The sequence below is a fragment of the Rhincodon typus genome, chromosome 6 (assembly GCF_021869965.1).
Source record: "Rhincodon typus isolate 14 chromosome 6, sRhiTyp1.1, whole genome shotgun sequence".
NCBI lineage: Eukaryota > Metazoa > Chordata > Chondrichthyes > Orectolobiformes > Rhincodontidae > Rhincodon > Rhincodon typus.
In genome coordinates this window covers 15,569,199-15,581,400 of record NC_063337.1, presented here as the reverse complement: position 1 = coordinate 15,581,400, position 12,202 = coordinate 15,569,199, and the positions used below count along the sequence as shown (strand labels likewise).

At 41.9% G+C, this 12,202-nt stretch overlaps 1 protein-coding gene across 1 annotated transcript in view; it reads right to left on the bottom strand.

Annotated features, from left to right (window-relative positions):
* Window positions 1-12,202, bottom strand: part of oca2 (oculocutaneous albinism II) — a 403,227-nt gene that overhangs the window by 144,570 nt on the left and 246,455 nt on the right. The window contains exons 18-20 of the mRNA XM_048598233.1: window positions 8,955-9,102; window positions 3,389-3,446; window positions 412-520 (exon numbers count right to left, since the gene is read on the bottom strand). Coding sequence (XP_048454190.1) covers window positions 412-520; window positions 3,389-3,446; window positions 8,955-9,102 — 315 coding nt within the window. The remainder of the gene's footprint in view (window positions 1-411; window positions 521-3,388; window positions 3,447-8,954; window positions 9,103-12,202) is intronic.

Genomic DNA, 12,202 nt, shown 5'->3' with positions numbered 1-12,202 from the left:
ACTTCTTCAGCCAGAGAGTGGTGAATCTATGGAATTCACTGCCACAGTAAAATTATCCTTCTGTTTATCAACATAAAGAACTGAAATATGAACTGAAAACACTGAAGGTACAAGGCAGACCCACTATAGCACAGAGTTGCCAGATCTGGAAGGGGTTTTATTGTTGAACTAAGCAAAATGGCAGAAGTTTTTTTGGGAGTGTGAGTGGGTACATGTGGGGATAGTACCTGAAAAAAGGTGATGCCACCTTCAGACATTAAGAGGCTGCAAACAATGCAAGTTGGAAACAAATGGGATCCAGAGACGAAACACAAAGGTCAGTGAGATGTAAAAAAGATGGATATGGGATTAGCAGGAGGATATTAGATGTGGATCTGACCGCCTGCACCATCACTAATATGACTTACTTACCGAGATCGAGATGGATGCTGGGAACAAACGAGTTGAGAAAGAACATGAAGATAACAAATCCCAAAACTATTGAGCATTTAACCAGGAGGGCTTTGTCCATTATCCTGTGCTGCAAAGATATAATCAATAAAAAAAGAATTTGTGTAAAAATTGCAGCTTCCTCCATAAAATCAATGGGACAGAAAAGAAAAATCAAGTGACATTATCAAATCTTGATTTCTGTGCACAGAAGGAAAAATGGCAGAGTAATTCAGTCACAGGTCCACACTACAATCAATGATTGTTCACAAAGTTTTGACAAGCTAAAAATCAATTTTTGATCATTTCTAATACTAAATTTTATAATGGCCATGGATCAAAAACAGACTTTGGCCCCCATCTTATTGCATGCTCTGCATGATTTCTTGTATTACTGTAACATATTTCACAATCTGTTTTATCTCTCTAATATATCTCATTACTTCTCAATGGTCTGGCCTCTAATAGCCACACAGCAACATTAACTAGTACGAGTAAGGACAACTTGACCATTAGCTTGAATGCTTAAGCATCTCTTGTGCTTTTGTTCTTGTAGCATTAATTTCTTTTTGTTTTGTTTTCCTGGAGTTAATGGTAGAATCCCTACAGGGCAGCAAGAGGCCACTCAGCCCATCAAGTCTGCACCAACCCTCCAAACAGCATCCCACCCAGACCCAAAGCCCACAGCTAAACCACCAAACCTACACCTGCCTGGACACTATGGGGCAATTTTTAGCATTGCAAATCTACCCAACCTGCACATCTTTGCACCGTGGGAGGAAACCTGAACACCCAGAGGAAACCCACGCCGACACAGAGACAACATGCAAACTCCACACAGTCACCCAAGGTCCCTGGTGCTGTGAGGCAGCAGTGTTAACCACTGAGCCAAAGTGCTGTTCCAGCTGGATCTGTGGCTGGATTCGCACCTTGGAGGTTAGAAGCTCAGGCCAAGAAATCTCCTGGTTTGACAGACCCAAGTAACCATGGAAACAAATCCAGTTTGGAGCGATGGTCGTGTCAAATTGGGTCTGCCACTTCCTGATGCAGCTCAGAGGCAGCCAGGAAGACAGGCTAGGATTGAGTTGGGTTGTTTGAAAGGCATTTCTCAGTTGAAAACTTTTAAAAACAAAAAATGCTGCAGATCACAGTGGATCGGGCAGCATCCACAAAAACACAGCAAGCCAACTTTTCGAGTCTAGATGACTCTTCATCAGAGCTAATGTAAAGTTTGGAGGGGGCAGCATTTATGCTATGGTATGGTGTGGAGGGGTGGAGTGTTAGGGAAGGAAGGACGTTGATAGTGCAGATTAAGTGATCGAAATGTGTGAACGGCAGAACAATGGTGTGCTGAGCCTTCTATCCCTCACCCCTCAACTAGCACCCTCCCCTGCCCTGTACTGCTGCTCATGCCCCATACAACCTGCATGCCACTTCAAATTCCCATGTTGTCTTATGTCCTCCATGCCACAGAGATTCTATCATTTGGGTACACAGAAGCTATTTATTCTTGTGAGACAATCTAGAATACAAAGACAGAATCTTAGAGCTGGACCATTAGTAGTGAAATTAGGAAGCACTTGTCCACACAAATATAGTGGAAGTCTGAAAGAACTTCCCAAATTGGCTGCAGGCGTTGGGCCAATTGAAAATGTCAAATACGAGACTGACTTTTGCTTGGGATGGATGTTAATGACGATGGAGAAAAGCTGGGCAAATAGAGTTAAAATTCAGATCAGATCTGATCTAGCTAAATGGCAAAATGGGCTCTAAAGGCTCAATAACTGATTTCTCTTCTTGCTTTAATTGGCTCTTACTCCATAAGAAAGTCACTTCTACCTAAGCCTTAAGCTGCTTCACTGCTTAACAGTGGAATTCAGAAAATACTGCTTGAAATAAATGAAGAGTTGGTCCTACCGATTAAAACTCTGCCCCAACTCAGTTTCAGCTACATTCATAGAGATAGAGTCATACAACACGGAAACAGACCCTTCGGCCCCACCAGTCCATGCCAACCATGTTCCCAAACTAAAGTAGTCCCACCTGCCTGCACTTGACCCAGATCCCTCCAAACCTTTCCTATTCATGTACTTATCCAAATGTCTTTTAAACGTTGTAACTGTACCCGCATCCACCACTTCTTCTGGCAGTTCATTCTACACATGTGCCACTCTCTGTGTAAAAAAAAAAATTGCCCCTCATGTCTTTTTAAATCTTTCTGCTCTCACCTGAAAAATATGTCCCTAGTTTTGAACTCCCCCACCCTATGGAAAAGATCCTTGTCGTTCATCTCATCTATACCCTCATGATTTTATAAACCTCAATAAGGTCACCCCTCAACCTCCTACACTGCAGTGAAAAAAGTCCCAGTTGTTTATTTGATTTTTAATCTACTTAAGGATAAAAATCTACAGTGCAAAGCACCACCAAGGATTTCAATGAATAGAAATGAAAGTCGCAAAGTTTGGGTGTCAGAGCCTTCAGAGTGTAACAGGAACATTGAGGGAGGTCGGTGATGTCACAGTTGTATCATCTCAAGTTTTAAAAAGTGCCTAACATTCCTTTCCAATTCACAAAACAAAAGTGCCAGCCTTATTAATTCAGAACTGAGGAAGGGTCACTTGACCTGAAACGTTAATTCTGATTTCTCTCCACGGACGCTGCCAGACCTACTGAGCTTGTCCAGCAATTTCTGTTTTTGTCTCTGATTTACAGCATCTGCAGTTCTTTCAGTTTTAAATTTATTGTTATCTTTTTTAAAAATCAGAATCACTAGCAATGCAGGATGGTCTCCATGTTCAGTATTTTTAGGTGCTAATCAACTATTTTCCATAAATTTCAGCAATCAGGTAGAAATAGTTAAAAGATAGAATTTGTCAGACTAGCTTTAAGTTGCATATATAACAGATGGAGGTTTATTTTTTAATATTAAAAGATAAAACATTTAAAACTTCCTTACTGTTTTCTGCAGTTCCTGAATGATAGTTTCCCAGTTTTTGTCATCGTGTGAAATTTGTCTAAAACATAGAAAAGGACATCAATAAATCCAAATGCTGCAGTTGTACGTTCAACATGAAATAAAGCAATAAACAAGCAGATAGTATTCTCAGGAATATTGTACTCTGCAGCATTTCACAAGTGAGGCAATAACAAAATGAACTTTTACATTTCACACTTAATGTTCAAAGGATGCTGCACCCAGAATTAAATTTGTTTTGTTTTTTTGGATGTAACTCAATCAAGAGAGGATTTCAATAACATTCTGCAGCTTTACTTTTCAATTTCACCCTTCTTAATTTCACTGAAGGCAGAAAACATCACCTGTAGGACAAAGGACTAGCAACTCAGAATTCTGATGATGTTCATCTTAAATCCAGACAAATGTAACTTACGACTACACCACAAGGTGTCAACTCAAAGATTAGACCTCAAGGATGAGCCAGGCTATCATTCCTGCTTGTCTAAACCCAGATCAAATGATGGGAATAAAGCATGTGGAATGGTTGGGAATTTAATCCACCGTAGAATTCCACCCTAAAATATTTAATGAGACTGACCTAAGACCCTCAAGGGGTTCACCTGTAGCCACTATCAGTGGAGGCTGTGGTGTAGTTGTATTATTACTGGACTAGTAATCCAGAACTCAGTATGATGTTCTGGGGAGATGGGTTTGAAACCAACCATGGCAGGTGGTGAAATTTGAATTCAGGAAAAAAAAACTTAAAATAAAAAGCTAGCCAAATGGTGATCAACTGTTTCTTAAACTCACCAGTAATTTGTTTCAAAGATTTAAATTGCAGGAATTTTAAATGTCTTGATAGCATCTTTCGATAGGTGCTTTTGGCATGTCCTTCTGACACCGTTCTCTTGACATATTTTACAGGTTTCTTTGATGGGGGCTTCTGACAGCTCTAATGAGTTTGAGAATTGAGTTTATGGGCATTAATGTCTACTTTTAGCAAGGCGCAACAGTGGTACTCATTTCTTTTTGGGTTTTTTTTTCCTGAAGTTAACCATAGAATCCTACAGTGCAGAAAAAGGCCATTCGGCCCATAGAGGCCACAATGACCCTCCGAAGAGCACCCCACCCAGAACCAACTCCCCAACCCAATCCCCATAACCTGACATTTACCATGGCTAATCTACATTGCCTACCTTCTAGGCAACTTAGCTTGGCCAATCCACTTAATCTGCACACCTTTGGACGGTGGGAAGAAACCAGAGCACCCAGAGGAAACCCGCGCAGACACAGGGAGAATGTACAAACTCCACACAGACAGTTGCCGGAGGGTGGAATTGAACCCGGGTCCCTGATACTTTGAGGCAGCAGAACTAACCACTGAGCCACTGTGCCGCCCTCAAATGATTTAAAGGACACTTGACCTCTCCCAAGGTACACCTTAACTTGCTCAACTGTGTTCCAGGACGAGATCCAAAAGGTAGCTTACCTCTCCAAAACGGGTAACCTGAGTATTATCATGTCCAGGCCCTGAGCAAGGCTCCCCAATTCACTAGGGTTCCAGATAGGATACCCAAAATCCAAATCCTCCAGGTGAGGAGTGATGAACTACCTCCCCTTCGTTATTCACCTGCCCAATTGGCTGATTGCAATAAGATTAATTATTTTTAAATCCCTTCTCTTGTGGACACCTTTCTCCCAGATCCAAATGAGCTCTGGTTTTGTAATGAGCCAATTTAATTAGTCTTTCCTTAGTTAACCAAATGAGTTTGTTAAATGACTAAATGTGAGAAGAATTAAAGTGGAATACACAAAACAGAAATAAGTGGGAAGTCCAAAAGGACAGAAATTAAATATATTCAGTCTCTGAATTGTTCACAAAGAATGTATGGATAGATGCTGTGATTGTTGCAGTGGAGATTAGTAATAGCATTGATGTTGATCATTGAACAGTGGGAGACCATGAGCATTGATGGGAGGTGGTGCAGTAGTGGAGAAGATGGTGGCACTTACCCTGGCAGAGTACAGACCTTAGTGGCATTTCAGTGCATTCCTCCAGACTGTGGGCAACACACTGGCCTGGGTGGTCTGACAGCATCTGGTGCGGTGGTCTCTCTCTGTCAGCCTTGGGCAAAGACCCGGCCTTCCTCTGCACCACACCGTCCACCAAGGTCTCCAGGTTGCTGCTGGCAAAGCAGGGTGCCAACTTGCCTCTCTCAACCATGCCATGCGGAATTGTACATCGGCACGCTCAGGACAGTTCCTGGTTTGCATGGTTTGAAGTTGTGTGCAGCTAGGGTTTAAATACAAAGCTTGCAACATGATTCCCGCAACATTCCAGCACCCAATGATCATCTCCACCTCTGCTGGCTGCAAGATTGTGCCAGAATGTTGCCATGGAGTCAGAGTGCATTGTTAATAAGGTGCACAGTGGAAAATTATGAGAGTAAAGTCTCCAGGGCTCACAGAGGGAAACCCTGCATGAAACTTCCTGAAATTGACACTGAGCCAAAATATTGGAGAATTCAATCCTCTGTGTCTGTAAGATGAGGTTTCTTCCTTTGAACCCAGTCTGCTCCTTTCGAGTTAATGATTTAAGAATCTCGGATTCCCTTTGATGATATAATTAAAGCATAGTTGAAAGTCTGATGGCTTACTATCTAAAAGCACCAGATGGTGGAGCATTAAGCAACACCCACCAGAAGGTTGCAGATTCAAATCCCAGTCCATGACTAGTTAGATGATAACCAGGGTGATTATTCAGAATCTTCTGCTTGGCATCAATGCCTCAGATTAACGGGGAGGAAACGAAAAGCAAAAAACATCGCCCTGGCTTCCTGAACCTGATTGCAACAAACTGCTGCGGTGAGCTGCAGGAATGATAGTTACAATGTGCAAAAGATTCTGACTATGTCCCACATGTCGTCCCTGTGATCTCCTGGGGTGGTTTTCATTGCCCAAGGAGTTTTAGCCAAGGACATTGAGGAGCTGCCATTTGTTGAACCCCTAGTACTGTATGCCTGAAAACGAACTTGCTCTGAGAACATCAAGTGCATTGAAACTGCATTGAGGCACCTGAGGGAAGAGCATAGTGCATGGAAGAAACGTATTTCTGCCGTACTTTCTGTAACTTTCCCATTTGAAATGTCTTGCATTAGAGCTGCGTGCCCAACATAAAATTTATATAGTAAATACTAAAAGTATCACAATTGTATAGAGACGCCTAAGAACAGAATATGCATACAGAGACAAGTTGAAATTTATTGCATCTTCTGTAATTTCCAAGTCAAAATGTTTTTGAAATGTACTTTTACAAATTTTATGAACAAAGTATATTTTGGATTTAAAAAGCTCAGGATGAATTGTCTGGGATTTTCTTTCTGTTATGAGCTCTGGCTTTCTGTTCACGGTTACTGCCTGTGGGTGAGAATTGTCTCCTGCCATCAGGATGTGTGACTTTTTTGGTTTGTAAATTTCCTATATTGCTATGTTTTAACACTGCTGGGCCTGCTGAAACCCCTATCCACTCATTGACAATATTACAGACTGATGTTTGATGTATCTGACTTCTAACATTCTTGCTAACCCGGAACTTTGGACTCTGAGCTTTATCCTACACAAAGGACTCTTACGTAGTTGCTAGCTGGATTATTAATCTTAAATCAGAAATGAACAGATTTCTTTAAATGTTAAGGGTAATAAGGAGTACTGAGCCAATGGAAGTTAGGATTGAGACCAGTAGTGGCTTCATTGAATGGCAGAGGAGATCTGATGACTCAATGGCCTGCTCTGTATAAATATCACATTAGGTTCTGGTTGCTTTTAACACATTAGGGTTGAAAACCAAGTTGGGCCAGGTAAGGAACATTTATTAATTATGTACACAACTTACAGAGATATGGTTAAGCACACTTTCCTTCAAATCTTCTTTCCACGGGTCCTAGTTTCATCTGGTCTGACATGATTGATGACGGACTCTAGCTGTTAGCATAACGTTTACTAATGCTTCATGTTACAGTTCCTCTACCCATCACATCCAACCTCTCTCTCTACTTTGCTGCCTCTCTGTGTGTACCAGCAAGATGTTGAGGCTCTCAACCTCATTTCAACCTCCTCCCTAAACTTTCACCACTTTTTCTGGCCATCTGTGCCAGTCTCCATTCTTTTCAGAAGGGTCACTCGACCTGAAACGTTAACTCTGATTTCTCTTCAGAGATGCTGCCAGGCCTGCTGAGCCTTTCCAGCAATTTCTGTTTTTGTTTCTAATTTACAGCATCTGCAATTCTTTTGTTTTTCACCCTGTTCTTTTCACTCTGGATCATTACTTGTTTCCTGCTTCTCCATCTTCAGCACCAGAAGTATTAGCCACTATTCTCTCTGGAAGTCTCACCCTAATTCATGTTATTTATCTTCCTTGTTGCACTGTTCCCCTTTACTTATTAACAGGCACTTTTGTCTGGCTCAGAAAACACTCCCTATGCTCAAACCCCACCAATTATTTCTTCTCTCACTCCGTCTTCATCTCACTGGTCTTTGCTAACAGCTCAGATTGATTTTTTTTTAACGAGAGAGCTGTACAAATTTAAATTTGTTAAATTCTTGAGCATTGTGTAACAAATTAAACCGTCTTTTCCAGGACATCTCCCAAAGGCAAATAGGCTGCCTGCATTAGTAGATTATTATTGTTTCAAACGGATGAAATAACGATCGCGCTTTGAACTGTATACTCGGATAATCAGTGGCATTCAGGCCCACCAAAACTCCTTTTTACAACATCTTCCAAATCTCATGACCTTGACCATCTTGAGGAACAAGGGCAGTAGATGCACGGAAGCATCAGCACCAGCAGGTTCCCATCCAAGCCACACACCATCTTGACTTGAGACTACATCACCATTCCTTCAGTGTCACTGGGTCAAAATCCTGGAACTCCCTTCCAAACAACACTGTGGGTGCACCTACACCTTAAGGACTGCAGCAATTCAATAGATACCACCTTCTCAAGGGCAGTTAGGAACTAGTAATTAATGCTCGTCTGTCCAGCAAAGCTCACATCTCAACAATGATTTTTTTTAAATGGGAGATGCAGGTTCTGGGAGAAACACTGCTCCAAATTGAAAAATTGTTGAAATAGTTTTACATTTTGGTTATCTCAAACAAATTAATCATGTCCAAGAGATTTCATAAACAGACCCTCGATGCAGTTCATAAACAATGCCAGCTGGTGTGTGCCAACTCTTCTTCCTTGCGACCATAACACACAAGTTGGTGAGAATTAAATCAGTGTGAAACATAACACAACGAACAGACATCGGACAAATTGCAGTGAGAGCTACAGAGCAGAGATTGCAAATGGAGCATAAATCAGTTGTATTTAAATGTAAATCAGTAAAGTCATCCAAAAAGTCACTTCAAGTTGATAGGCCTCCTGAAGTTAAAAAGAGTCTCAGTGGGAACCCCATGTGAGGATAAGTAATCAAGCATTACATGGACTGTAATTTATTTGCAATTCTACAGCTTCACCAACAAAGCTTAAACAGCAATGAACAAATAAAAAAAAACTAACCTTTGAAAAGTCCTAAGCTTTTTCCGGAGCACGTTCTCCAGATTGAGCACCTTCTGCATGAGTAGGCACTTCACTGCAGTCTCCTCTCGACTGGCAGGGTTAATGCGCTGAGCTGTGAGTCTCCAAACATGAATCTCATGCTTCAGCTCTGGGGAGGGGAACAACAAAATGAGAAGGTTAAGTAGACTGCAATGATCTTTGTTACCAACATCTGCCTGTCTTTTCCCGCACCCTTGTTTCTTAAGGTTGGCAATGTCCTCATTAGTTTGGTCCACACTTACAAGCAAAAGTCCTGCCATGGCTTATCACTGCCTCTGCAGAATGGCTGAGCAGTCACGGTGGATGGACATATAGGCTGACAACCAATCACCATGACTACATCCTAAACACAGCCTCCACACACAAGTCCTGCATTGGACTCAAACACAGAGCTCCTACGGCTGGAATAATACCACTACACCACAAGATCACCACTTGTAAAGTTAAACATAAAGTCTCCATAGTTCTACTGAACCATTGGGTCTCATTCGAGAGATATGACTGGTGGTGGTTTAACCTAAGTGTCACCACACCTCTGGCAAGAGGAGAGATTGAGGAGGAGGATCCTCCATGGTAATCCCAGCCAGTGAGGGAATTGAATTAACATTGTTGGCTTCACGCTGCATTGCAAAACAGCCAAAGCCCCCAACTGAGCCATCACTATTCGTAGTAATACAACTGCCTAAAAAAAGGAACTAAAACTAAAGGCTTTTCCAGGACTTCAAACCTATTGAACTCTTTGCCTCCCTTCTCCTCTAATCTACGTCAGAAAGGGAAGTTTGACATCAGGTAATAACTGCTGCTAGATTTGTCTTGTCTTCTCACCCAATCTTTACAAGCTTAGCTCTTCACCTAGGTTTTGAAATTTCATTTGTAATGGGTCTTTCTGGGATAGAAAGGGAGTAATACAACTTCTACCAAATTTTATAGATGCACCAGAGAAAGCATCCCGTCCAGATGCATTATATCACTGCTCTGCCCAAGACCACAAGAAATTACAGAGTTGTGAATGCAGCCAGTCCATCATGAAAACCAGCCTTCCTCCCACTGACTCAGTCTATACCTCTTGCTGCCTCAGGAAAGCAGCCAACATAATCAAAGACCCCTCCAACCCCAGTTATAATCTCTCCCACCCTTTTCAATCTGACAGAAGATACAAAAGTTTGAAAACAGAGACTGGTAAATGCACACCAGCTTAAGGGCTGTTCCCCTAGGAGTTCCTACTTCACTCCACGTCCTCATGATCTCATCACAGTGGTACGCACTTTACTGCAGTGGGTCAAGCACTAACCCTATCAGAACCTTTCAGACTATTATACAACAGCATGAGATTACTGGCCTTGTCCCTTGTATTCAGGCCTGCATCAGCTGCTTGTGAAAAAAACAATCCTACCTGGTTGCTTTTGCAATTATTTTAATCCAGTTCCTCTGGTTCCCACCTTTTCTACGAATGAAAACGTTGCCTTCTTTTCTATTCTGTCAAAACAGTTGTGTAATTTTAACTGCATTAATTCAATCACCCAGTTACCTTTGATGAGATAAGGAATACAATCTCAGCCTCTCCACAGGATCACAGAACTGTTACGGTGCCATTTAGAGGCCATTTGGCCCTCCCAAGTGAACTGGTGCTTTCAGTTTCTGGAACTGGTGCCAATCTCCTGCCTTTTTCACTGTAACCTTGCACAACATTTCCGCTAAATAATCATCTGGTGCCCTCTTAAATACCTCAACTGAATCAGCCTCCACCACATTTCAAAGCCCTAACTATTTGCCGTGAGGAAAGCTTCTTTGAAACCCCACTCTTGCTTCTTTGACAAAATACTTAGAAGCCATAGAGCTATATAGCACAGAAACAGACCCTTTGATCCAACTCATCCCTAAAATAATTAAGTCTTGTTTGCCAGCATTTGGCCCGTATCCCTCTAAACCCTTCCTATTTGTTACCCAACAAGATACCTTTTAAATGTTGTAATTGTACCAGCCTCCACCACTTCCTCAGGCAGCTCATTCTATACACACAATAACCTCTGTGTAAAAAAGTTGCCCCTTCGGTCCTTTTTAAGTCTTTCCCCACTCACTTTAAGCCTATGCCCTCTAGTTTTGGATTCCCCTATCCTGGCAAAAAGATCTTGACTATCCATGCTGTTTTTAAACTGTGCCCTCTGGTCCTTGATCCTTTTCTGAGAGAAAATGGGTTCTTCCTGTTTTCTCTGTCTAGACCCCTCATGTTTGCTCCTCACTGTGATGCTCCTCACTGGGGTAGTGAACTGGAAATTAAGCCCCATTATTCCAGAGTCATCATAACTGTTGAAGGTTTTAAAAAGCAGGTGAAATTCACAAATTGCAGTTTTAGCTACAGGTTGACAGAAAGCACAGACTGGGTTTCTGTGCTTAATGAGAATAACTATTTATTAGAAATAAACCAATTCCAGCTGCAGACAAACAATTAAATGCCATTTGCATATAACTACCAGCTGAATCTCCAACCCTCTTATAAACACCAAACTCTTCTACACACACACACACAGATAGACAAATAGAAAAATACATGGGCCTTATGAGTGGAAGGTAAGGCTGGGAAAGGAGTTCTATGCTCCCTGTCCATAGGGTTTGCTGAGATGATCCTTCTGCTGATCAGTGCACTGTTTCTTGATCTTCCTTTCACCTATTTTGCAAGAGGCATGGGTGATTGGTTCACACATGTAAAGGTCATTGGTATTAATTAAAAGGCACATAATGCAACAATTGGTAGGGGGAAATAAATGGGCTATCTTCAGGCTTGAGTTACTGCAGATCAAAAACACTACCTTAGATTAGGATTATTTACATTAAAAAGACGGAGGTTGAGGGGGAACCTGATTGAGGTCTACAAAATCATGAGAGGTATAGACAGGGTGGATAGCAAGAAGCTTTTTCCCAGAGTGGAGGACTCAATTACCAGGGGTCACGATTTCAAGGTGAGAGGGGAAAAGTTTAAGGGAGATATGCATGGAGAGTTCTTTACGCAGAGGGTGGTGGGTGCCTGGAACATGTTGCCAGCGGAGGTGGTAGAGGCGGGCACGATAGCATCATTTAAGATGTATCTAGACAGATACATGAATGGGCGAGGAGTAGAGGGATACAGATCCTTGGAAAATAGGTGACAGGTTTAGATAGAGGATCTGGATCGGCACAGGCTTGGAGGGCCGAAGGGCCTGTTCCTGTGCTGT